This window comes from Mus pahari, chromosome 1 (assembly GCF_900095145.1).
Source record: "Mus pahari chromosome 1, PAHARI_EIJ_v1.1, whole genome shotgun sequence".
NCBI lineage: Eukaryota > Metazoa > Chordata > Mammalia > Rodentia > Muridae > Mus > Mus pahari.
In genome coordinates, this window is record NC_034590.1 from 8,069,839 (window position 1) to 8,091,660 (window position 21,822).

Consider the following 21,822-nt stretch of genomic DNA (forward strand, 5'->3'; position numbering starts at 1 on the left):
TGTAGACCAGGCTGGCCTTGAACTCAGAAATCTGCCTGCCTCTGCCTCCCAAGTGCTGGGATTAAAGGTGTGCGCCACCACGCCTGGGTTCATCTCTTGATTTTGTACCAAGTTTGGGCTCTTGGCTTGTTCAGATTTGTTAAATGTACCAAGGGCACAGCTTCTTGGAATCAGCAGGAAGATAGGATAAGATTCGGATACTGAGGTCAGAGGAACAGGTCCATGCTCAGCAGGCTGGCCTGGCCAGTCTGAAGTCTGCAGCAGTTCCTTCCTACCACATAAACCTGCAGGGAGGCAGACCTGTGCCCCCAGGAGCTAAGGACCAGTCATGTCCAGGTTCTATGTCTGGCCCAGCTGGGACCCTCTTTGTACCCGCGCCCTTACAGACCAGACACACAGCAGAGCCAGGGTAGCTTCTAGGCCCAGCTCCGGGGACCTTCACTGGCAAAGACATTTTGTCCTGCCTGGAATTTTCCCAAGAAAATAGGTTCTTTCTCCTCTTTCCTAGGCACTTTTTTTTTGTTCAGCCAAGCCCCTGAGGACAGCATCTGCCTGGGGGGTGGGGGTGGGGTTTCCAGTCAGCCCTAGGCACTGCTGCATGCACTCTGGTATTTCGGGAACTGCTTCAAGGGGTTCAGAATTGGGTCTGCTTTGGGGTACAGTGGGTGGCGGTCCTCTCTGGTTGAGTTCTAGGAGGATGTCTGGGTAGCTGCTTTCTGCCACATAGTTCATTCTGTGTTCCTTTAACAAGTATTTGAGGTTCTCCTCTCAGCCAAGGCCTGTCCCAGTCCAGGGAGGGGGAGGGGTATGCAGAACAGGACAGACAAGGTCCCTGCCTCTTGGGGAGCTGGGACGGGCAAAATAAGTAAACAAGACCATTCTCTGAGTGAGCTACAAGGAAAATAAAACGGTGTGGTGGCTCAAGAGTCTGTGGGGGAGGGTACGGCTCACACCTTCCTGAGAAGGTGGCACTCAAGTGACTGGAAGGAGGGGGCTGTGCCAACTTTGGAAGAACACTTCAGGGAACAAGAACAAAGTGTAGGCAGGCTTATATGAGGGTAGGCAACAGTGGATTCGTGCTCTATGCTCTTCCAGAACCTTCCTTCCTCATGCACAAGGTGTTAAAGAGGGTTCACGGGCCGGGCGTGGTGGCGCACGCCTTTAATCCCAGCACTCGGGAGGCAGAGGCAGGCGGATTTCTGAGTTCGAGGTCAGCCTGGTCTACAAAGTGAGTTCTAGGACAGCTAGGGTTATACAGAGAAACTCTGTCTTGAAAAACCAAAGAGAGAGAGAGAGAGAGAGAGAGAGAGAGAGAGAGAGAGAGAGAGAGAGAGAGAGGGTTCACGGAGCTGAAGTGTGTTGTTTTGAAGGCACTGGGGGTTCTCTTGCTAGAGAGAGGTGGAGGCAAGCAGGCCAAGAGGAAAAACTGTCAGTGGCAGTATGGAGGCTCAGTGTGGGGCGGGGTGGGCTGCAAGCATGTAAGGAGGGATGAGTTAGGGGTTGCAGGTCTGGGACTGTGCGTGTGTCTGTGTTGCTAGGGGTGAACCTAGGGTTTCCCGTGTGCTCGGCATGTGTGCTGCCACTGAGCACACCCTTGGCTCTGATTTGACTTCTCATTTTGAGACCAGGGTCTTGCTAAGTTACCCAGACTGACGTTGAATTTACTACGTCCATCCCAAGTAGCTGGAATTCCAGGCCCTCAGATGTGGGGTTCCTGCCCACTGCTGTCTCCAAACTGGGGCAAGGACATCCACATAGATGGGGTCACTGCCTCTCTGCTTGTGCTGACTACCTGCTGGCCAGCCCAGGACATATGTCTGGTCCCACACACGGCCTCAAGCACAAGGGTTTCCACAATAGCTGACCCCTCATGCCCTCTGGTGGGGATCCCCTTGTCCTCTTCTTGGACTTGGGAGTTTCCTGCCCAAAAGCTCACAGCCAGTTACCTAGACTCCCAAGGGCCTGTCTACCAGGTGTTAGCCTGTGTCTATCCCCAGGCCCAGGCAGGACAAAACAAAGGCAGCATTTCAGCCCTGGCTACAAAGCAATGGCCTGCCCTAGGACCTAAAGACCCACCTGGGGGCTCTAGGACAGGGATGAGAAGGGACATGGAACATAATCACAAAATTGGCATCTCTGACACACACACACACACACACATATACATATATATGTATGTGTGTACATAAATATGTATACATTCATATATATGTGTATGTGCGTGTGGAGAGCGGGGGGGGGGAGAGAGAGAGAGAGAGAGAGAGAGAGAGAGAGAGAGAGAGACTCACTGTCACTGTGTGACCCTGACTGGCATGAAACTCTCTTTGTAAAACTTACTGGCTCAAACTCACAGAAATCCACCTGCCTCTGCCTATCAAATGGACTAAACATGTGTGCCACCCCCTCCACTATTACTGTTTTTCTAAAGCTAAGTTCTAAGTCAAAATCTGGTCCTATAGCACATTCTGAAATCTGGGATTTTGTTTTTTGTTTTTTGTTTGTTTTTGTTTTTGTTTTTTGCTTGTTTTGCTGTACTGAGAATGGAAATATTGTACAAGGTTCTCCTAGAGAGCTGCGCCTTCAACCTCTTACTAATGAAGTCAAGGCAGGGGCTCTACCATTGAGCCACACCCCAGTCCCTCATTGGGGGATTCTAGGCAGGGGCTCTACCACTGAGCCACACCCCAGCCTCTCACGGGGAGATTCTGGTTGAGCACTACCTCTTAAACTATATCCCTGGCCTTGAAGTAATGTTATTTAAGACAGGAAGTCTAAAATATATTTTACCTAACAGCTTCTTGGTCTTGCAAATTTTTGAAGGATGGTGTTTGGGTTTTGGGTTTGGTTCTTCTCTCTCTCTCTCTCTCTCTCTCTCTCTCTCTCTCTCTGGCTGGCCTGAAACTCACTATTGGTTTGAGCTCTCAGTGAGATGATAGAACCTGCGATTCTCCTGCCTTAACCTTCCAGTGCTTAGATTATGGTCATGTATTTATTTAATACCAAATTACTGGCTCCGTGGTAATTATGTATATTTAATAAAACATGAAATGGGGGCTGCCATTTGTAGCATTGCTCTCGGCCCCACAGGCACATGGAGAAGACACGCCCATGTTCAGCATTTGCTTTACTGGGTGCCTCTTTGCTGGGTGGCAGTTCTGGGGTTCATGAAGGAGTCAAAATGCCATGAAGAACTTTTCCCAATTTGCTAGATAAGACTAACATGAATTTTTTTTTTAATATTCTGCAGTTTGAATTGATTTTCTTCTAGTATCTCTGCTTTTGCTTATTGGCTAATAGCTTCTGGCAAATGGAAAACATAATAGAAACAACAAAAGAAATCACACGTGTGTTGTCGCAGTTGGTGAATAGAAAAAAAACTGGGAAGAGCTGATTGTCAGGAACTAAGGATATATATATATATATATATATATATATATATATATATATGCATATATCACATATATCACATGCTTAGGTTATGATCTTACGCGGCATCCACAGCTACATTTCCCAACAGGTAACTCACTTCTTGGGAGTTTGGTAGAAAACTATATCACACAACTTTACCTAAGACCAGGCTGCGAACCCTAGTGTAGTACCATTCCAGGCATCCTATAATCACACTGAAATGAGTTCCTTAGTGTGACAACTTTCTGGAGAAAACCAGAACCCCAACAATGTATGCTACTAGAAGCAGACCGTGTGAGAACAGCTCAGGACAGCCTCATTTATCAGCATCAACAGCTTGTCCAGAACTGAACTCAGCACATAGGCTTCCTAATCCTCGCAGTGCCCTACAATGAATTACTGAGAGATCCAGTAACTTGTCTAAGGTCATCCTTCCGGCTTGTAAATGATGAGGCAGGTAGTTTAATGGGTCTTTGGAGCCCCTCACCTATTCAGGGCCTCCTGATAAGATGTGTAATCTACTGGGTGTTTCCAGAAGCTTCTCCAATAATGAATAAACTATAGATAAGAAACACTTTACCAATCAGGTGAGTGGTGTCTGGCAAGTGAGTCCCCCATGCTCCCAGCTCCTGGAAGAGGGAGTGGGTTCAAACAAGTTCTTTTGGTGTGGCCTAGACTGCTGGTGAACTTGTAATCCTCCCGCCTCAGCCTCTAGACTGTTGAGGATACAGGTATGTACCACCATACCCTTTTGGGGACCCCATGTTTCTCATCTAGCCAAAAGCCCCTCTCCATTCTAGCTGGAGTAGGCTCTCAGAAACCCAAGTGAGACAAAATTAAAAAAAAAAAAATTAAAAAAAAAAATCCTCCCAGACCAGCCACCAGAGGATAAATGCTCCATGAGATAAAGCTGGTTCGTTTACCTGGGATGGCCTTGGCCATCAACCCAACCCTGTCTGTAGATCCAGCCTTATCTAGGCCCCTCCCTACTTCTCCCCACACTCCAGCCTGTCAAACATCCTTGTCCTTTGTTACCAGAACAGGCCATGCTAGCAGCAGCCTCTCCACCTTTGCACCTGCTGTTCCCTCCTCCAAAGGGGCGGGGGTGGGGAAAGGCTTTTCTTCCTTACCCTTCCAGAGACTTCCTGCCTACTTCAGGAAATATCTCAAAGGCTCACATGAAGACCTCTCCCACGGCCCGTTTCAGTCAGCCGCAGTGGGATTCCACTAACTGAGTTGTGTAAAGATACATATTTGACCCTCCCACGGAAGGCTGGAAATCAGAGCCAGTGAAATCCGGAAATCGGTGGCTGCCTTCTCCAGAGCCCAGTGTTCCTGGGGCTGGGTGTGAATACAGCCTTAATGACCGGTCCACCTCTAACGCATGAGACCATTTCATGGGTGATGGCTTGCCCCCTGCTCCTTTGGTGTCCCCCTCTGTGATGACACTTTTCCTACCAGCTGACTGCACATGACATATCTGTCCCACTACTTGTGTCACATTCAGGGACACTGCTCACGAACCCCTGGGTGTGCAGAGCAGTAAAAAGGATTCTGTCAGCGACTCGAGTCCTGCAAGCTTTGGGGCAGGACTCCCAGTCCCCGCCCCTCCCCTCACACACTTATCCCACTTTCTTTGTTGATGACTGTATTGTGTTCCAGCTTCCTTCAACCCCAAGTTCCTGTGCTTGCATAAGCGAGGACGTGAGTCTCTCTTAGCTAGGAACTTTCTTACAGTGTTCCCTTTCCCCTCGGGGGAAAACAAACAAACAAACAAACAAACATTATATTTAACTCAGTAGAAAGACTGAAGATCCTCCTCGGCTTTTAAGGATTTCTCCCTAGGGGACACTCCACAGGTACGTAGTGTATTAATGGGTCGCGCGCATCTGGCCCAGAAAGCGATCCTCTGCTCACACCAGGTTGTTTATTTAGTGTATCTGCTTTTTATTCTCTCTGTTCAAAAGCGTCAAGCTAAAAATATCTTTTTTATGCGCTCTGGACTGAAAATGAAGCAGTTGAGCCATTAATCACTGAGAATATGTTGAATGAGAATTTGATTAAAGTACAGGATGCGTCCTCCAGACGAAGTCGGTTCTTTACTGTAACCGCAGTGGAAGCACAGCAGACCTCCCCAACAGTTTTTAGCCGCTCCTCTTTGAGCCTCCTGGGCGGATCGCAGCGCCTTTCCTGGCCTAAAATGGCCATTGCACTGGGGGGGTCTTGATCTGCGCACCCTAGTGTCGCAGGAAGACCCCCAGCACGGAACACGGACAAATGGAGTTCGAGAGGACGAAAGGCCTCAGCTCAAGAAGCCGCACGCAGTCTTCGGGGTGCAAAAACGAGAGACGTGGGTGCTCACCAGGCCCCTTCTGCCCCTCCCCCGGACCTCCGCGGCCGCGATCCAGGTGGAGGGTGAACGGGACGCCACGTGGCTGGGAACCGACGCACACAAACTCCTACCCACAGCCGCGAGCCTGTAGGCGGCGCGGCGCGGAGGGCTCCCAGTGGGTGCTCGAAAGGCTCCGTAGCCAGGAATTGGACACCCGAGCTACCAAGATTAGTGCCCCTATGAATGACAGTAGGGAAAGAAAACTGTGGCTTCAGGCCCCTGACTATGGGCCCCGCCTGGGGATCACGGTCCCCGATTCAAGTTCCTCCTCTCCAACACCCTGCCCTCTCGCGGCCCCTGTGCGCTCTCCTTAGGGTTCTTTTCCGCGGTCCCGGGGGTGGGGATGAGGGTGTCCCGAACACTTGACTAGAGTGCTCCACGCAGGGTAGCAGCGTCCGCCTGGTAAGCCTAGCAATCCTATCGCTCTGGCCTGGAGACGTAATGAAAAAGAAAGTTTTCCAGCCTAGGCGAGTGGACGAGCCAGGTCCACCAGGCTCCGGAGTTAGCGGCCGCCTCCGCTCCCCGCCGGGTCCTAGCGCCCTACTACTATTAAGAACCCGTGGGACCCTGTAGTTCTAGAGAAGCTGGGCGAAAGAGAGGTGCTCTCACTGGAAGCAGTGGAGTCGCCTGGAGTTCAGAGATAAAGACGCACAATCTCTGCGCTCCCGGCCTCTCCACTCGGCGGTGCGCGCTAGGTTGCTGGTCCAAAGCAGTCCCCAAGCTCCCGCGCCGCGGCTCTCCGCCACAGCCTTTTAGAAATCCGGGTGGGAGACAGGCCTAGTCCCAGCTTTTAAGACAAGTCTGCACTACGGTAGCTCAAGACTAACATTCTCTCTCCAAACGCCCCCAACCTCCACCTCCCCTCGCTCGGCCTCTGGATGCTCCCGGGCTCCCTAGTGTTGGCTGGAAGTGGGTGACTTAGAGCTTAAAGGAGGGGCGCCTAACCACGGACCACGTGTGTGCGGGGGCGACAGCGCCGCCGGGGTGGGGCTGAGCCTTGCAAGCCGGGTTCGCCTTGCAGCGCAGGAGTCAGTGGGCGTTGCGCCACGATCTCTCTCCACTAGCACTATGCTCCCGCCCCACTCACCGCCTTGGAAAGTCACAGGAGCAGGCGGGCTCTAAGACCCAGCAGGCACCGAGACCCGCTTGGACACCAGGGGGCGATGCCAGACCCTCTATAAAAGCTGTCCCCGCGCGGGCCTGGCCATTCGCGACCCGAAGCTGCGCGGGCGCGAGCCAGTTGGGGCACTGGGTGGGCGGCGGCGACAGCGGCGCCACGCGCAGGCTGGAGGCCGCCGAGGCTCGCCATGCCGGGAGAACTCTAACTCCCCCATGGAGTCGGCCGACTTCTACGAGGCGGAGCCGCGGCCCCCGATGAGCAGCCACCTCCAGAGCCCCCCGCACGCGCCCAGCAACGCCGCCTTTGGCTTTCCCCGGGGCGCGGGCCCCGCGCCGCCCCCAGCCCCACCTGCCGCCCCGGAGCCGCTGGGCGGCATCTGCGAGCACGAGACGTCTATAGACATCAGCGCCTACATCGACCCGGCCGCCTTCAACGACGAGTTCCTGGCCGACCTCTTCCAGCACAGCCGGCAGCAGGAGAAGGCCAAGGCGGCGGCGGGCCCCGCGGGTGGCGGCGGTGACTTTGACTACCCGGGCGCCCCGGCGGGCCCCGGCGGCGCGGTCATGTCCGCGGGGGCGCACGGGCCCCCTCCCGGCTACGGCTGTGCGGCGGCCGGCTACCTGGACGGCAGGCTGGAGCCCCTGTACGAGCGCGTCGGGGCGCCGGCGCTACGGCCGCTGGTGATCAAGCAGGAGCCCCGCGAGGAGGACGAGGCGAAGCAGCTGGCGCTGGCCGGCCTCTTCCCCTATCAGCCGCCGCCGCCACCGCCGCCGCCGCACCCGCACGCGTCTCCCGCGCACCTGGCCGCCCCCCACTTGCAGTTCCAGATCGCGCACTGCGGCCAGACCACCATGCACCTGCAGCCTGGCCACCCCACACCGCCGCCCACGCCCGTGCCTAGCCCGCACGCTGCGCCCGCCTTGGGTGCTGCGGGCCTGCCGGGCCCCGGGAGCGCGCTCAAGGGCTTGGCCGGTGCGCACCCGGACCTCCGCACGGGTGGCGGCGGCGGTGGCGGCGGTGCCGGTGCGGGCAAGGCCAAGAAGTCGGTGGACAAGAACAGCAACGAGTACCGGGTACGGCGGGAACGCAACAACATCGCGGTGCGCAAGAGCCGAGATAAAGCCAAACAGCGCAACGTGGAGACGCAACAGAAGGTGCTGGAGTTGACCAGTGACAATGACCGCCTGCGCAAGCGGGTGGAACAGCTGAGCCGTGAACTGGACACGCTGCGGGGCATCTTCCGCCAGCTGCCTGAGAGCTCCTTGGTCAAGGCCATGGGCAACTGCGCGTGAGGCGCGCGGCTGCGGGACCGCCTTGGGCCGGCCCCCTGGCTGGGGACCCAGAGGATGGTTTCGGGTCGCTGGATCTCTAGGCGCCCGGGCCGCGCAAGCCAGGACTAGGAGATTCCGGTGTGGCCTGAAAGCCTGGCCTGCTCAGCGTGTCCCCTCCCTTCCTCTGAGCCGGACTCGGTGCATCTAAGATGAGGGAGTCAGGCCGTGGTGGTTTCTCCTTGAGACCGAGAGACTTTTCCGCGGAGCTGAGCTGGGGGCCCGGCAGTTCTAGTATTAAGGAAGTAATCTTGTGCCTTGGATACTCAAAACTCGCTCCTTTTCCTACCGAGTAGGGGGAGCAAAAATGTGCCTTGATATTTTATTTGGAGGATTCCTGCTTCCTCTCGGGCCTCAGCTGGCCCCCGTGAGAAAAATGAAGGGTGCAGGCCCAGGGCAGGAGGAAGATTCAGGAAGCTGAGATCCCGGGCCGTGCCCCGAGCTGCCCCTCAGTCCCTGTCCTTAGAGGGGAGGGACTTAGGGTGTTGGGGATTTGAGTCTAAGAAGGTCCCCACCCCCAGCTACAGGGAGGTGGAGGGTTCCTAATCCCTTGCTTTTCGCACCTCCACCTACCTTCCCCCCTCAGTTTACAACAGGCCAGGTTTCCTGGGTGAGTTCATGGAGAATGGGGGCACCACCCCCAGTCAGACCAGAAAGCTGAGTTGTGAGCCATGTGGTTAAGCGAGTGGTAGGAGACAGAGACCTAGGTCTCTGGTCTTTGGGGGTGGGGGATAAGAGGACACCGGGACCATCAGCCTTGTGTGTACTGTATGTCGCCAGCCGCTGTTGCTGAGGGAACTTGAAGCACAATCGATCCATCCCAGAGGGACTGGAGTTATGACAAGCTTCCCAAATATTTTGCTTTATCATCCGATATCAACACTTGTATCTGGTCTCTCTGTCCCAGCGGTGCCTTGTGCAATGGCAGTGTGCACGTCTATGCTTAAACCACCATTTTATTTGGTCTTTTGTTTTGTTTTGGTTTTGCTCCGATTCTTGCCAAACTGAATCTCTTCACTAAGGGCTGGGGGAAGGAGCTGAGTGAGGCGCTCATTCTTTTTGGTTTAGGGATGTTTGGGTTTTTTCGTTTGTCTCCCAGGGACCAATGAAATGAAGTGGGCTTCCCCCTCTCCCCTAGTTTTCCAAGGGTGTATGTAGTTGTGGGTCTTAGCTTCCTCCAGCTAAGACAGGCTCCCCCACCCACCCACCCCCATCCCCAGTGGCCCTGGCTCTGGGTCTGGAAAGAAGGCCACCTCCAGCCAATTCGTACACACCCCTGTGGCTGGGAGCAGGGATGGACTGCTTCCTTCTCTTCTTTTTTTTTTGGGGGGGGGAGTGGGGGACACAAAGTTTCATGCTAGATGTCGTATGTATTATATCTATAATATAAACATATCAAACTCAATTTTGGTGTCTTTTTAAAACCAGAGAGAAGCCACTTGTAAGGTTTGCTCTGGGCTGGGTTCCATTTGAAACAGCATTCTCTGTGTCTGGGGTCCTAAGTCTGCATCTCTGGAGTCTCTCTTTACCTTGGTGATGTGCCATGGCAGTCAAGGAAGGGGTAAGGACTAAGCTGAGAACACCCTGAGTCTAAAGACTGAGTCCCTTGGAATTCAGGGGTGGAGAGGTAGTGTTGTCTTAGGGTCATGGTCTCTCTTTGCATCCTAGAGTAAGAGGGAGTCAGAAGAAAACCCTCTGCCTACTCAGAAGCTCTCTGCTTAAGGGACCCTTTGGCCACATTCCCAAATCACTCAGCTCCAGCTCTAGAGAACAAGGCTCACACCACCTTTGCCCAGCCTTTCAGTGGAGCCCTGGAAAACAGGGCTCTGTGGCCACTCTCTGCCCACTTCCCAGTCTCTCCAAACAGCAGCCTGCATGCTGAGCCCCCTCTGCACCTGCCTTACCTGAGCCCACCTAGGGATGGGCAGCAACCCGTAGATCATCTGGGAGGACACATCGGCCCCACTTTCTCTATCCTGGCAAACAGGGGATTAGCTCCTAGTGGTTACATATCCACTGCTACAACTGCCCATGAGGTGCAGACATCCAGTTGGCTGTAGTAACAGGTGGGTGAGGAAAGGGTAGCCTGCATCGCCATGCCTGCTGGAGCCCAGAGGCCACCGGACTCTTCACCTGGAGTGTGACTGCTCAGTAGCTTACAGTATATACTGGTGAGAAGTGACAAGCTCTTTTAAATTCTACAAACTTCAGTGTGACCAGGCTTTGTGGTTAAGTTGTCCCACCAGCCCCTTCCCCCACTGCCCTCTCTGTCTCATGCCTTGCCACCTCCTCACCCATGGCTGCCCTTGGCAGAGGAAAGGCCAAAGCCCAGTGAGGAGGCGGTGGCCTGCCCCGTCAGCCTGGGAACTAGGGAGGCAGAGCCCCATTGCCTGCCTAGAGGCTGGGGCAGGCCGTGGCTTGCAGGCCCCAGCAAACCCTCTCTGAGTTCAGTGCGGATTCCAGTTTTTCTTGTTTACAGGGAATGATCCTTGAATTCCCCCTTTGCTCCCAGAACAGGTCCTAGGCTGAATGGGGGAGGGGGCCCTCCTGCTCTCCTTTCCTTACCACCTGACATGGGGGTGGTCATCTTTCTAGGGGCTCATGGAAGGGACACCCTTCCTTCACATGCAACCCAAGTTTCCACGTAGGCCGAATTGGGAACAAGAAGGGCCCAGTCAGGGACACCTCCAGTGTGGTCTGTGTTGGGGGAGATGCATGCAGTTTGGGGTGGCCCTGTCCAGTGTGTGCTCTATGCCTAGCTGGGAGTGGCTGGGGAATTCATACTTCATGAGTAACTGAATGAACCCCTAAATATTCAATGAATGCCTTCTTATGCCAGGGCCTGTACCCAGGATTAAGGCACCACTGAGAACAGACTCAGGTCTAGTCTTGGGGAGCTGACAACCCTGTGGCCCCAAGCCATGTCACCAGTCAGGGTAACAAATGCACTAAGGACTTTTTCTGATGTGGAAACTGCAGCCTACTAAGCCCAGCATCTAATGAGGCCAGCCCCCCACCCCCACGGACCCTGTCCTCAAATGCCTGCAAACTTCTGCAGGGCATGAACCCTGCCCAGGTCACTGCCTGGCTGCAGGACCACTCCTGAGCCCCAGGTCCCCTGGCAACATCCAGGAGAGAAACAAGGGCGGGAGTGAGAGAGGGAGGTGACTCCTTTGCCACCAGATAGCTTAACGCTGTCACGGACGTCACCCTTATCTCTTGGATCTCCTGGGAATCTGTGAACATGGGGTTTGGCCCCGACACCTGCCATGAGCCACTGGGAAGGGTGAGGAGCGTCCACCCCTCCCAGGCTTTCCGCCCCCTCCTTACCGGTCCAGGTGGAACCTGCCTGGCCTCCACAAGCTGCTGATTTCACAAGAGGGGAGGGGACCCCCTCATCTTGAAGGTCAAGGGGAGCAGAAACTCTGATCCTCCTTAGTCAAGGGGTAACGTCTTCCAGGGCACCCACGGGTCTCTGCAGACAGGAAGTGCCGTCCTTGCCTGGATGGTGTTAATGTTCTAGCTGCTGCTTAGCTGTGCTGGGAGATAGAGGAAGCCCTTTTCTTTCTCTCTCTCTTTTTTTTTTTTCATTTCTTTTTTTCCCCCCTCTCTTTTCTCCCATCGCATGCCCTCCCCCTCCTTCCGCTAACCTGCCAACTCTTCCTTGCTTCTCTAATGCCACCTCTTTCTTCTCAACCCCACCCATCCCTACTCTCATCCTTCCCCAGTGGACGGAGCCTTTAACGAAAGCTGTAACCTAGGAAAGAAACCAATTCACTATCAAAGCATCCTAGCCCCATCCCAGAACAATTAAACAGCCAGATGGAATCTCTGGGAAAACGCATTAATAACGCGAACAATCTGTGCAGGCCAGGCAGGAGCCCAGGAGCCTAGAGCAGGGGTGGGGTTTGAGAGTGGGAATGGGCAGAGGAAGGCTGGGGATGCTGGGGTGAATGCTTCCAGCCTCATCTTGCCCATGTGGTGCCCAGAGAGGGACAGGACCATCCCAAGGGTATGCTAAGTCTGCCAGCAGCTGTGCTGTCCCCTCTGGCCCTTGCAAGGCCCACTGTACACCCTGGATCCTGGTGGCTGCAAACAGAGCCAGACAAATATGGAACCCATTACTCAGCCAGCCACAGCCACAGCCAGCCCCATTCTGGCACCCGAGCTCTGTTCTTCTCTTCACTTTTGTTTTTATTTATTATTTTTCTAGCTTTCTGGCCCCACCCATTAAGAACAGGCCTCCCCGGGGCGTATGGAAGCCTTTTTCTCTTCCTTTGCTGTGCCCACATCCACTCCCCGTGTGGGTAATAGCAGAAGCTGGCCCGAGCCCCTGGAGCTCCCCACAGAAATGAAAAGTCCAGGGTCCACATTGTTCAGCTGCCTTGCCAGCCTGGAAAGGGCTGGGCGTGAACCACAGGGCCCACTTCTGTCGTTTTTCAAGCCTGTTCTAGGTAGAGCTAAGAAGCTCAACTCTTCCTGAGCAGTTCCTCTTCTGGTGATGACTGTCAGCAGGGGCCCACTGAAGTACACTGAAAAAAAGCGCTTCTCTCTCTCTCTCTCTCTCTCTCTCTCTCTCTCTCTCTCTCTCTCTCTCTCTCTCCCTCTCCCTCTCTCTCTTTCTGTCCCCCCCCNCTCTCTCTCTCTCTCTCTCTCTCTCTCTCTCTCTCTCTCTCTCTCCCTCTCCCTCTCTCTCTTTCTGTCCCCCCCCAGCACACTTAGAGCTCCCCGCACACTACACAAGTGCTCTACACTGAGCTACAGCCAGCCTTCATCATTGTCCATCCAGTTAGTTTGAAACAGGGACTCCCTATGTAGCCCAGGCTGGGCCCAAACTTGTAATCTCTCTGCCTCAGCCTTTTGTGTGCCCAGGATGGCCAAGCAAGCTGCACCTTACCTGGAAAAGGTGGTGTTCTCTTATAGCTATCAGGTGGGGTAGAGATTTACTTGTTTTTGACAAGTCTCCTTTCAGAGGGTTTGGGGAGCTCAGGCAAGTGCTTGCCGGGTGTGAGGACCTGAGTTTGACTGTCAGAAACCACATTTTCAAAAATAAAAAAGGAAAAGGAAAAACAGAAAGTCAGACATACATACATACATACATACATACATACATACATACATACATACATACATGCAGAAAGAATGGATGAAAGGAAGGAAGAGGGGGAGGGACAGGCTGGATATAATGGTAAGTATTTGCACTGGGGAAGCAGGGAAAGGTGGATTGGCCAGCTCACCTAGACTGTTTTGAGAGCTCCAAGCCAGTAGAAGATACACATTCTCCCTCCCTCTCACCCTCCCTCCTTCCCTCCTTCCCTCCTTCCCTCCTTCCCTCCTTCCCTCCTTCCACCTTTCTCTGAACCTGAGGAACAATACCAGAGGTTGTGTACTGCTGGCTACCTCCCTGCATCCCGCACACATGCACCTGAATACACACGCACATACACGCGCGCGCGCGCGTGCACACACACACACACACACACACGCACACGCACGCACACATGCACGTGTACTCATACAGAGCAGGAGTGCAAGAGAGGAGAGAGGGGGTGGGCAGGAAAGCATCATTTGATTCCTACAAACCAAGACCAAGAGATCTATTTTTCTGACCTTTGTCTTCACTGTCTCTTGGTCTCCATCCTCCACCGCTACCCTCCCTCAAGGTCACCGCTAGTTCTTAGAACTCCCCTGGGTCCTTGCTTGGCGTCTTTGCTGACCTTGGCTCCGGCAGACATCTAGTTTCTAGCCCAGGGCAGGTCGCATTGCACATGTGTCTGAAGGCTAGTTTCTCCTTCCAGCTTATCTCTCTCCTTGTTGGAACTCCCTTGCCCTCTTCATTCCAGCCAAGGGGCTCCAGGGTTGCCTTAAGGTCGGCTGAGTACGGGCTGAGGGGGTCATTGTCAGGAGCAGTCCAAGGATGGATCACAGGCTTCCACCTGGTGGCCTCCAATGGATGAGTTCTTGCTTCTAGAAAGTGACTTTTAAAGAACAAGACTCTAGCAAGGTAGACTGCCTAGTCCTCGAGATCCCTCAGTGGCAATGTGTTAATAGTTTATCATCAGACTCAGAGAGAGGCCAGGCCTCTGCAGAGGGCTATGCTTTACAGGGACACTGGGTGGGGGAAGAGCTGGGACTCTAAAGAAGAGAGTGGGGAGGAAGCACAAGCTATCTGATGTATGCCATGAACTGCTGAGGTGAAGGTCCACTGTACAGTCTGGAAGCACTGGAAGCAACAGTTTGGAGTTAAAAGGTAATTTCAGACCTCCATGTCTCTTTTCTTATCTCCACTCTAGGATGCCTGGCAAGGTCTTCATAGAGGAGTGATAGCCCGAGAGCGGGGATAGTAGTGGCCAAATGTTAACAGTCTAGTTTCAAAACAAATCATTGAGTGACCCAGAGAACCACCGCAGCCTGTCCCAAGCCCTCCTTGACCTGAAGCTATTTCTACTCTCGAAATATAGAGCTTCTCTTCCTAAGGAACCCCTGTCCTGATCCAAAGCTACAGAAGTCATAGAGCCCCACACCACTCCACTGCCCTTGAAGCCCACCAAGAGCACCCTCCCCGAGCTGCCCGCCCCCGACTTCCACCCCCTAAAAATACTGGATCCCTCTTGCCGATAAGGAACTGTGTCCAACTTCTAGTGGCTTTCCTGTGCACGTGTTGGGCAACCGAGCCTCCGCTGGACCTACTTGCCAAGCCCAGACAACAGGTGGCAAAGGGGTGTCAGGGACTGGGTACCAGCTCTTCGGGGAGCTGCCATGACCTTCACCATCAGGTTAGGACCCGTCAGAAGTGGCCTCCTTGAGTGATTTACAATTTGCAAACATGTTTTATTTGATTCCCGAGTTCTGCCGGGGCAATTACAGTGACTAAGCATGACAAATCACTCTCGGCACAGTGTCTGCTCGCTGTTAAGAAATGTGTTTGCCTCACTGTTTTGCCTGGTGCGGCAACATTTTAAAAATAGACTCGCTCACTGTACGCGAAGGCAATTTGTTCCAAATTTTCCCACTAATTTGATTTTAATCTGATATTTAAAATTCGTGTGACCACATTCCCACTGATTTATAGGGAATAAGCCCTACCTGGCGGCACTGTAATTGGCTTTGGCCCAGGAGTCCACAGGACAGAGCATTTATCCCAGAACAATTTGAAGGCACTCGTGTCTTAATGTTTTAAATATAGCCTAATTTAGCCTTGCAAGTTCTGATTCCCTGGGGGCAGGACAATAAGTGTTACGGTTGCTCTGCTCCGGTAGAGAGGGACCTGGGACTTATTGGGCCTTTGGTGGTGCACACAGAACTGCACAAATCCAGCCCAGACTTCCTGAGTCGGTACACACTAATGTGTATTCATTCAGGAGTGCACATGGAAGGAAGTAATTTGTTCCCCTGATAAGTGGAAGTTTCCTGTCCCTCCCATACCATTGTGGGGATGAGCTGTGAAGCTGGACCATGCAGTCCCAGCTTCAAACTGAATTCTGGCTTTGCCTCTGGCTGGCTGGGTGGCACTCTCCAAGCCTCTCCGTGCCTCTGCCTTTCAGTTTCCTTTTATGCAAATCGTATGCAAAACCAGTACCTTGTCATCACGGAGTTGTGAAAGGTAAACAGGCCAGGCTTGTGAGACACTTGGCCCAAGTGAGCCATCCCTGTGTGGGAGGAGTGCGACACACCTCTGTCCCTGAAAAACTGTGAATAATTTAGGGCAAAAACCTTGTCCTCAGATATCCAAGGACATGCAGTCATGTTAACGTTGCTTAAAAAAAAAAAAGAAAGAAAGAAAGAAAAAAATCTCCCCCTCCCAAAAAGGATTCTTCTTAATTCCTTCAAAGACATTCCCAGGCTTCTGGATGCAGGACTGCTGTGTCTCTTGAAACACAAGTAAGAGTCTAAGTGGTGACTGCAGATCAATAAGGACAAGCATCCTTGCTGGGTGACACCCCAATCTTCATAGGACACTCAGCCCCTTGGGGTTCCCTTTGGACTCTTTCTTCCTTTCCTTCCTCCTGCCTCCTTTTCTCTGCCCACCTTCTCTTTCTTAGTGCTTTTGTCTGCCCTCTTTTAGGACAGTCTCACTCTAGACCTCTAACTTGGAGATACATACCTTTTCATTCGGAAAGCTGTTCCCTGAAAGAGTTGGGAGATTTTGAGTTCCCTTCATTGCTGGGAGGAGAGCAGGGACCATACACTGTGTGTGAGGGGTGTGGGGACCATTCCTACTGTCTACCTCCCTCTGTTCTCCCCTAAATGATCCTGAGTCCAGGAAGAGTGCTGCAGACTGTCTCTCACCCTGTAGAAGAGTTGGTTAGGCTGGGCCTCGGACAACCAGGGAAGTTCTCCCGGTCCCAGAGAACGGGCACATAGCAGATAAAAGGAGTTCTTAACCAAACTTCCCTAGAACAGAGGGAGCTAACAAGAAAGAACTTTGGAAATCTACCCTCCTCTTTCCCGGTCACTGCCAGGAATGTCACCATGAGAGCAGTTCCAGTTAATGAGCAAACTCCTCAGGCAAGGCAGGAAGGCAGCTCTTGGGCCTCACTGTCAAGCACAGGAAGCGACTGGGTTCCACTTGCCCAGTGTAGGGAGGACAGCAAGCACTGAGTGGGACTGCAGGTCTGCTGTCCTTAACTTTTCCACACCCAGGACAGCCCGGCTGTCAGCACAGGGCAGCAGAAAGGACAGGGGACAGGCTCCAGGTGTGGGCGAGTCCCAGAGCAGCCCGGGGAGAGTGTCACCGTGTGGGTGCTGGCGTGGGGGCAGGAGCACACCACATGCAGTTGCACGTGGGACTGGATCTGAGGCTTTGGGGAAGCATTCAAGCCCCGGGGTGTGTGTGAGGGGGTCCTCCCCACGAGCAATTCTCCAGGCCCAGCAATGGCCGATTTCCTCTGCTTGAGGAGAAATCTCCTGTGAGGAAGGTGGAGGCAGGTGAGTCACAGGCCAGGCCCCTGTGCTGTGGGGAGGTGGGGACGATGGCTCCGAGCCAGAAATGTGTCAGAGGGCCAGATGAGCATCTTGAGGGACGCGAAGTTTATGTAATTATGTGGGGCAGCACGCTGCTCGGGTGTGTGAGAGCCATGCTAGGAAAGAGAACGGCCTGCTCCATGGCCTCTGCCTTCCTGGGCTATACTGACCTAACAGCCCAGCATCCCCACAGCTGGCCGGCCAGCTGCCCACAGTCACAGAGTCCCAGTGTATCAGGGTCATGCCTTTGCAGGACCAATGGGCTAGGACTGGGGTCAGGATCAGCAGTAACTCCTGGGCTCCTACTCTGCCCACTTGGTAGAGTGGTTTAATCTATAGCACCCCCAGATCCTCCCACCCTGGGGAAGGAAGACATTCGTTTTGTTTTTGTTTTTGTTTTTGTTTTCTTAACACTTGAGAAATTGGCTCCATGTCACATTACCTCCACTGGCTATCCTCCTTCTCTGTTGCCGAACTTAATTTACTTTAGTTCTTTTCTTTGCGTGTGTGCTGTGCAAGAGGGCATGTTGGTTCTCTCCTTCCAGGACGTGGGTCCCAAGGATCAAGCTCAGGTGTGTCAGACTCGGTAGCAGGTGCAGCGTCATCTCACTGGCTCTAGTTTTGCATTTAAACGGTTAAATCAACAGAAGACTGTTTAGAGCATCTTGGAGAATTTTTTAGGTTGGAACAGCATAGCTAAGTCACCATTAAGACCAGGTTTGGGTGGTCTAGGTGACATCTCTGTCTTCGGTCACCACGGGCTGCCAGCTGACCACCTCTTTCTGCCTCCCTACGAACCCGTGTGTCGTGGCAACAGAGCATCCGTGAGACTCCGTGAGATATCGCTCACAGTGCCCAGGCCGTGGTGCTGGTTACACAAGGCCTGAACCTGCCTTCCCACCCACTGGGAGTGTGAGACCCTGTGTACCCTGGCCCCCACACACACCTGCTGTGTGACCATACGCTGGTTTGGCAGCCTCTCTGTTCGAGCATGTCTAAAAGGTGTGCCGGGATTCCCAGAGGCAAGATGATGAGTGGTGTGTGTTCGAAAACACAACCACAAGAGGCTGATCCCAGGACAAGTCACAGTGAGAACAGGGAATGGGCCACCTGGCCACCTAGGTGGGGGAGGGGGGCGGTGAGTCAGAAACAAACAAGCCACCTGCCAGCTAGATTGTTCACCTCTCCAAGAGAGTGAAGGGTTGGGAGTGAGAGGGCTGCAGGCCCCCAGTTGAGTAATTCCCTACCTGCTTCTGGAGCCCAGATCCTGGCTTCTAGCCAGCCAGGTCCTAGGTGATGCTATTGTGCTGGATTAATAAATGGCATTACTGGTTTCAGGCAGCACTGGGGCTGGGGCCAGAACCCTCAGATGGCATGCGCATGCCTTCTTGGGTTGTAGGAAGTGGATACATTAGCACCACTTCCCCGATACCCTTTTTGAGCTACAGCCAGTCCACAGCAGTTGTCCAATCACAGTTTTTCTCACCTTTCACCCACAACACACCCCACCACAGCCCAGAACTGGGAAACTAAAGAACAGAAGAGGAGCAGGATCCAAGATGAGGATCCTCAGGGCCTGGTAGGGTGGGAGCTGTACCTTCAGCACCCCAAACCCAGAGCACTAGACTCCCAGTCTCTGTGCAGTCCCCAGGGCCCATGGGAGAGGACACTGAGGTCAGGCTGCCCACATAGCTGGGTGGAAGGCAAGCAAGTTAATTCTCCAGTCTTTGATGTTGTTTTCATGTGTCCTTTGCTACATTTATTTCTCTTGCTGTTGTACAACACCATGGCTTTTGGCCAAGAGCAGATGTCTCCCAGAATCTCCCACTAGTATTGTGGCTTTTTTTTCTTTTTTTTAAAGTTCTGGGTCCTGTGAAACATGGATATAGATAGATTCACTGAAGTATCATTAACCAGCACTTCCCTTCAGGTTCATCAGTTCCAGAAAGTTCCTATCTATCAGTCCTTTAAAAAACTGGCAGGGGAGGTGGCTCAGCAGTTAAGAGCATTGGTACTCTTGCAGAGGACCCAGGTTCAGTTCCCAGCACCCATGTGGCAGCTCACAGCCTCCTGAAACTCAGGTCCCAGAGGATCCCATGCTCTCTTCTGACCTCCACGGGCAGCAGACATGCACACGGTGCACTTACAGACAGGCAAGCAAAGCACTCATACACATAACACGATAAATCTTAAACATACAAGGACCTTGTGTTTTCTCCCTTGTCTCCTTAACAGATACTGTTAAAAATATGCTCTCCCCTTAGCTCACATGGTGTCTTCCACATTTTCCTTTTGTTGGTATCTGACATTTTCACAGTGCGTAACTTCTGACAGCTTCTCTCCTTTGCTGGTTCTCTTCTTCTCAGCGTATTTTTAAAATTAAATTAAATTTATTTATTTTTATTTTGTGTATGTGAGTGTTTGCCTACTGGTGCGTCTGTGCACCACGTGTGTGCAGTACCCACAGAGGCCAGAAGGAGGTGTCAGACCTCCCCCAGACTGGCATTTCAGATGGTTGTGAGCTGCCATGTGGGTTCTGGAAACACAGTCAAGGGTCCTCTGGGGGAGCAGTCAGTGCCCTTGGCTGCTGAGCCTTTTTTCTACCCCTAGAGAGATTTTTAATCAACATGACCATGGAATGTTTTTGACTTGGTTTGATGTTATTTTAGTTTTGAGATGAAATTTCTTCGTTCCTTTTCAAATCTATTTCAGCTATTGTTGTTGTTGTTGTTGTTGTTGTTTTCTGAGACAGATCTCCCAAAGTTGACCATACTAGTGTCAAACTTGAAATCCTCTTGCTCCAGCCTCCAGTGTTCTGGGATCCCAGAACTATCACACCTGACATTTCTGCTTTTCTCAGATTCCCGCGCCTACAGTTGTTTTTAAGTATGCTTTATTATTTTAAGCAGAATGTGCATAGCTATAGCCAACAATTTGAATCCTTTGAAGGTCTTTGTCTGGTTTGTGCTCACTCCCAGTGTGTACTGGATAGCTTTGTGTCAACTTGACACAGCTGGAGTTATCACAGAGAAAGGAGCTTCAGTTGGGGAAGTGCCTCCATGAGATCCAGCTGTAAGGCATTTTCTCAATTAGTGATCAAGTGGGGAGGGCCCCTTGTGGGTGGTGCCATCTCTGGGCTGGCAGTCTTGGGTTCTATAAGAAAGTGGACTGAGCAAGCCAGTGGAAGCAAGCCAGTAAAGAACATCCCTCCATGGCTTCTGCATCAGCTCCTGCTTTCTGACCTGCTTGAGTTCCAGTCCTGCATCCTTTGGTGATGAACAGCAGTATGGAAATGTAAGCCAAATTAAACCCTTTCCTCCCCAACTTGCTTCTTGGTCATGATGTTTGTGCAGGAATAGAAACCCTGACTAAGACACAGTGTTAGGCCACAGTGCCTTGCTTTCTTATGTGTCTGCTTATGTTTGACTTGTCATTAGTCACTGTTCATAAGAAAACCTTGAGATTTAGGGGAGCAGTTTTTCGGCCATTTTTAAAATTTATTCTTTGACAATTTCATACATGTATATACTATACCTTGATCTTATCACCCTACAACTCCACCCTCCTACCTCCCTAGGACGCCCCCCAACATCTCCCCTCCCACCTGCCTGTGGGGGGGAGCATGCTTATTGACTCTAGCCAAACCTCTAGGAATATTGCCAGTTCAGGATTCCCTTGATCCAACTTGAAGGTCCTGAGATCTACCCAGGAGATGGAAGGACAGATAGCAAGCTCTTGTGAGGGCTGGTTTACTTCTGGTTCACCTTTAAACTGAGGGTGTATCCCTTGGGAGTCCCACGGCAATGTGGGATGGGTATTTATTTATTATTTGCCCCACCTCATGTCAACCCTAAGGTTTGATCACTGTCTCTCATTCCACAGGGTTAACAAAGTAAAATTCAGATTTGTCAAGATCAGAAAAGCTTCAGGGATGACAATAGCCTTTCCTCGAATTTCCCACCAGGATTCTTTTCTCCTCAGTTTCTGCCCAGCTATCTCCTTCATTGCTTTTACTATATTATAAAACTCTTATCCAACCCTTTCAGCCATTTTCAGTTTGCTAGACCCAAGTTGGCTAGTGTGGTGTACTAGGGACTCCAAGCCCATTCATTCATTCAACAAGTATTTTCTGAGCATCTACTATGTTCCAGGTACTGTACTGTGGACCCAAAAGGACACCTGACCTATAGAGCAAGCTCTTATGGAGTGTGCACAGTCTTCTCTGTAGAGACAGAAAATAAACAATGTTACACAATCGATTAGTTAATTGCTACCATGACACATAAGGAAGGAAGGAAACTCAAGGGTGGTGAGAGTCGCTGACTGGGAGTCCTCCCTGCTTTGTGAAAGTCATCTTTAGGGATGGGATTTCAAGCTGAGAGCTGAAGAAGAGGGTGCACGGGCAAGCCACCAGAGGTTGGGATGTGAGAACATAGGCAGAGCGAACAGCACATACAAAAATCAGACATGGCAAAGGACTGAAAAAGTGTGTGTGTGTGTGTGTGTGTGTGTGTGTGTCTGTGTGTGTCTGTGCCTGTGTATGTGTCTGTGTCTGTGTCTGTGTCTGTGTCTGTGTCTGTGTCTGTGTGTGTGTCTGTGTGTGTCTGTGT

At 52.3% G+C, this 21,822-nt stretch overlaps 1 protein-coding gene and 1 long non-coding RNA gene across 2 annotated transcripts in view; both read left to right on the plus strand.

Moving 5' to 3' along the window:
* The first annotated feature begins 7,012 nt into the window (after positions 1-7,012).
* Positions 7,013-9,653, plus strand: Cebpa (CCAAT enhancer binding protein alpha). Its single transcript, XM_021201493.1, has one exon. It carries the CDS (start codon positions 7,133-7,135, stop codon positions 8,210-8,212), a length of 1,080 nt encoding a protein of 359 aa, XP_021057152.1. The 5' UTR covers positions 7,013-7,132; the 3' UTR covers positions 8,213-9,653.
* Positions 9,654-16,822: 7,169 nt separating this feature from the next.
* LOC115062583 overlaps positions 16,823-21,822 on the plus strand; it is a 14,782-nt gene continuing 9,782 nt past the window's right edge. The window contains exon 1 of the long non-coding RNA XR_003842524.1: positions 16,823-17,176. This is a non-coding gene — a long non-coding RNA (uncharacterized LOC115062583). The remainder of the gene's footprint in view (positions 17,177-21,822) is intronic.

Bases quoted from the DNA above. Each gene is read 5' to 3' on its own strand.
- Cebpa (XM_021201493.1), top strand. From the start codon at position 7,133: ATGGAGTCGGCCGACTTCTACGAGGCGGAGCCGCGGCCCCCGATGAGC.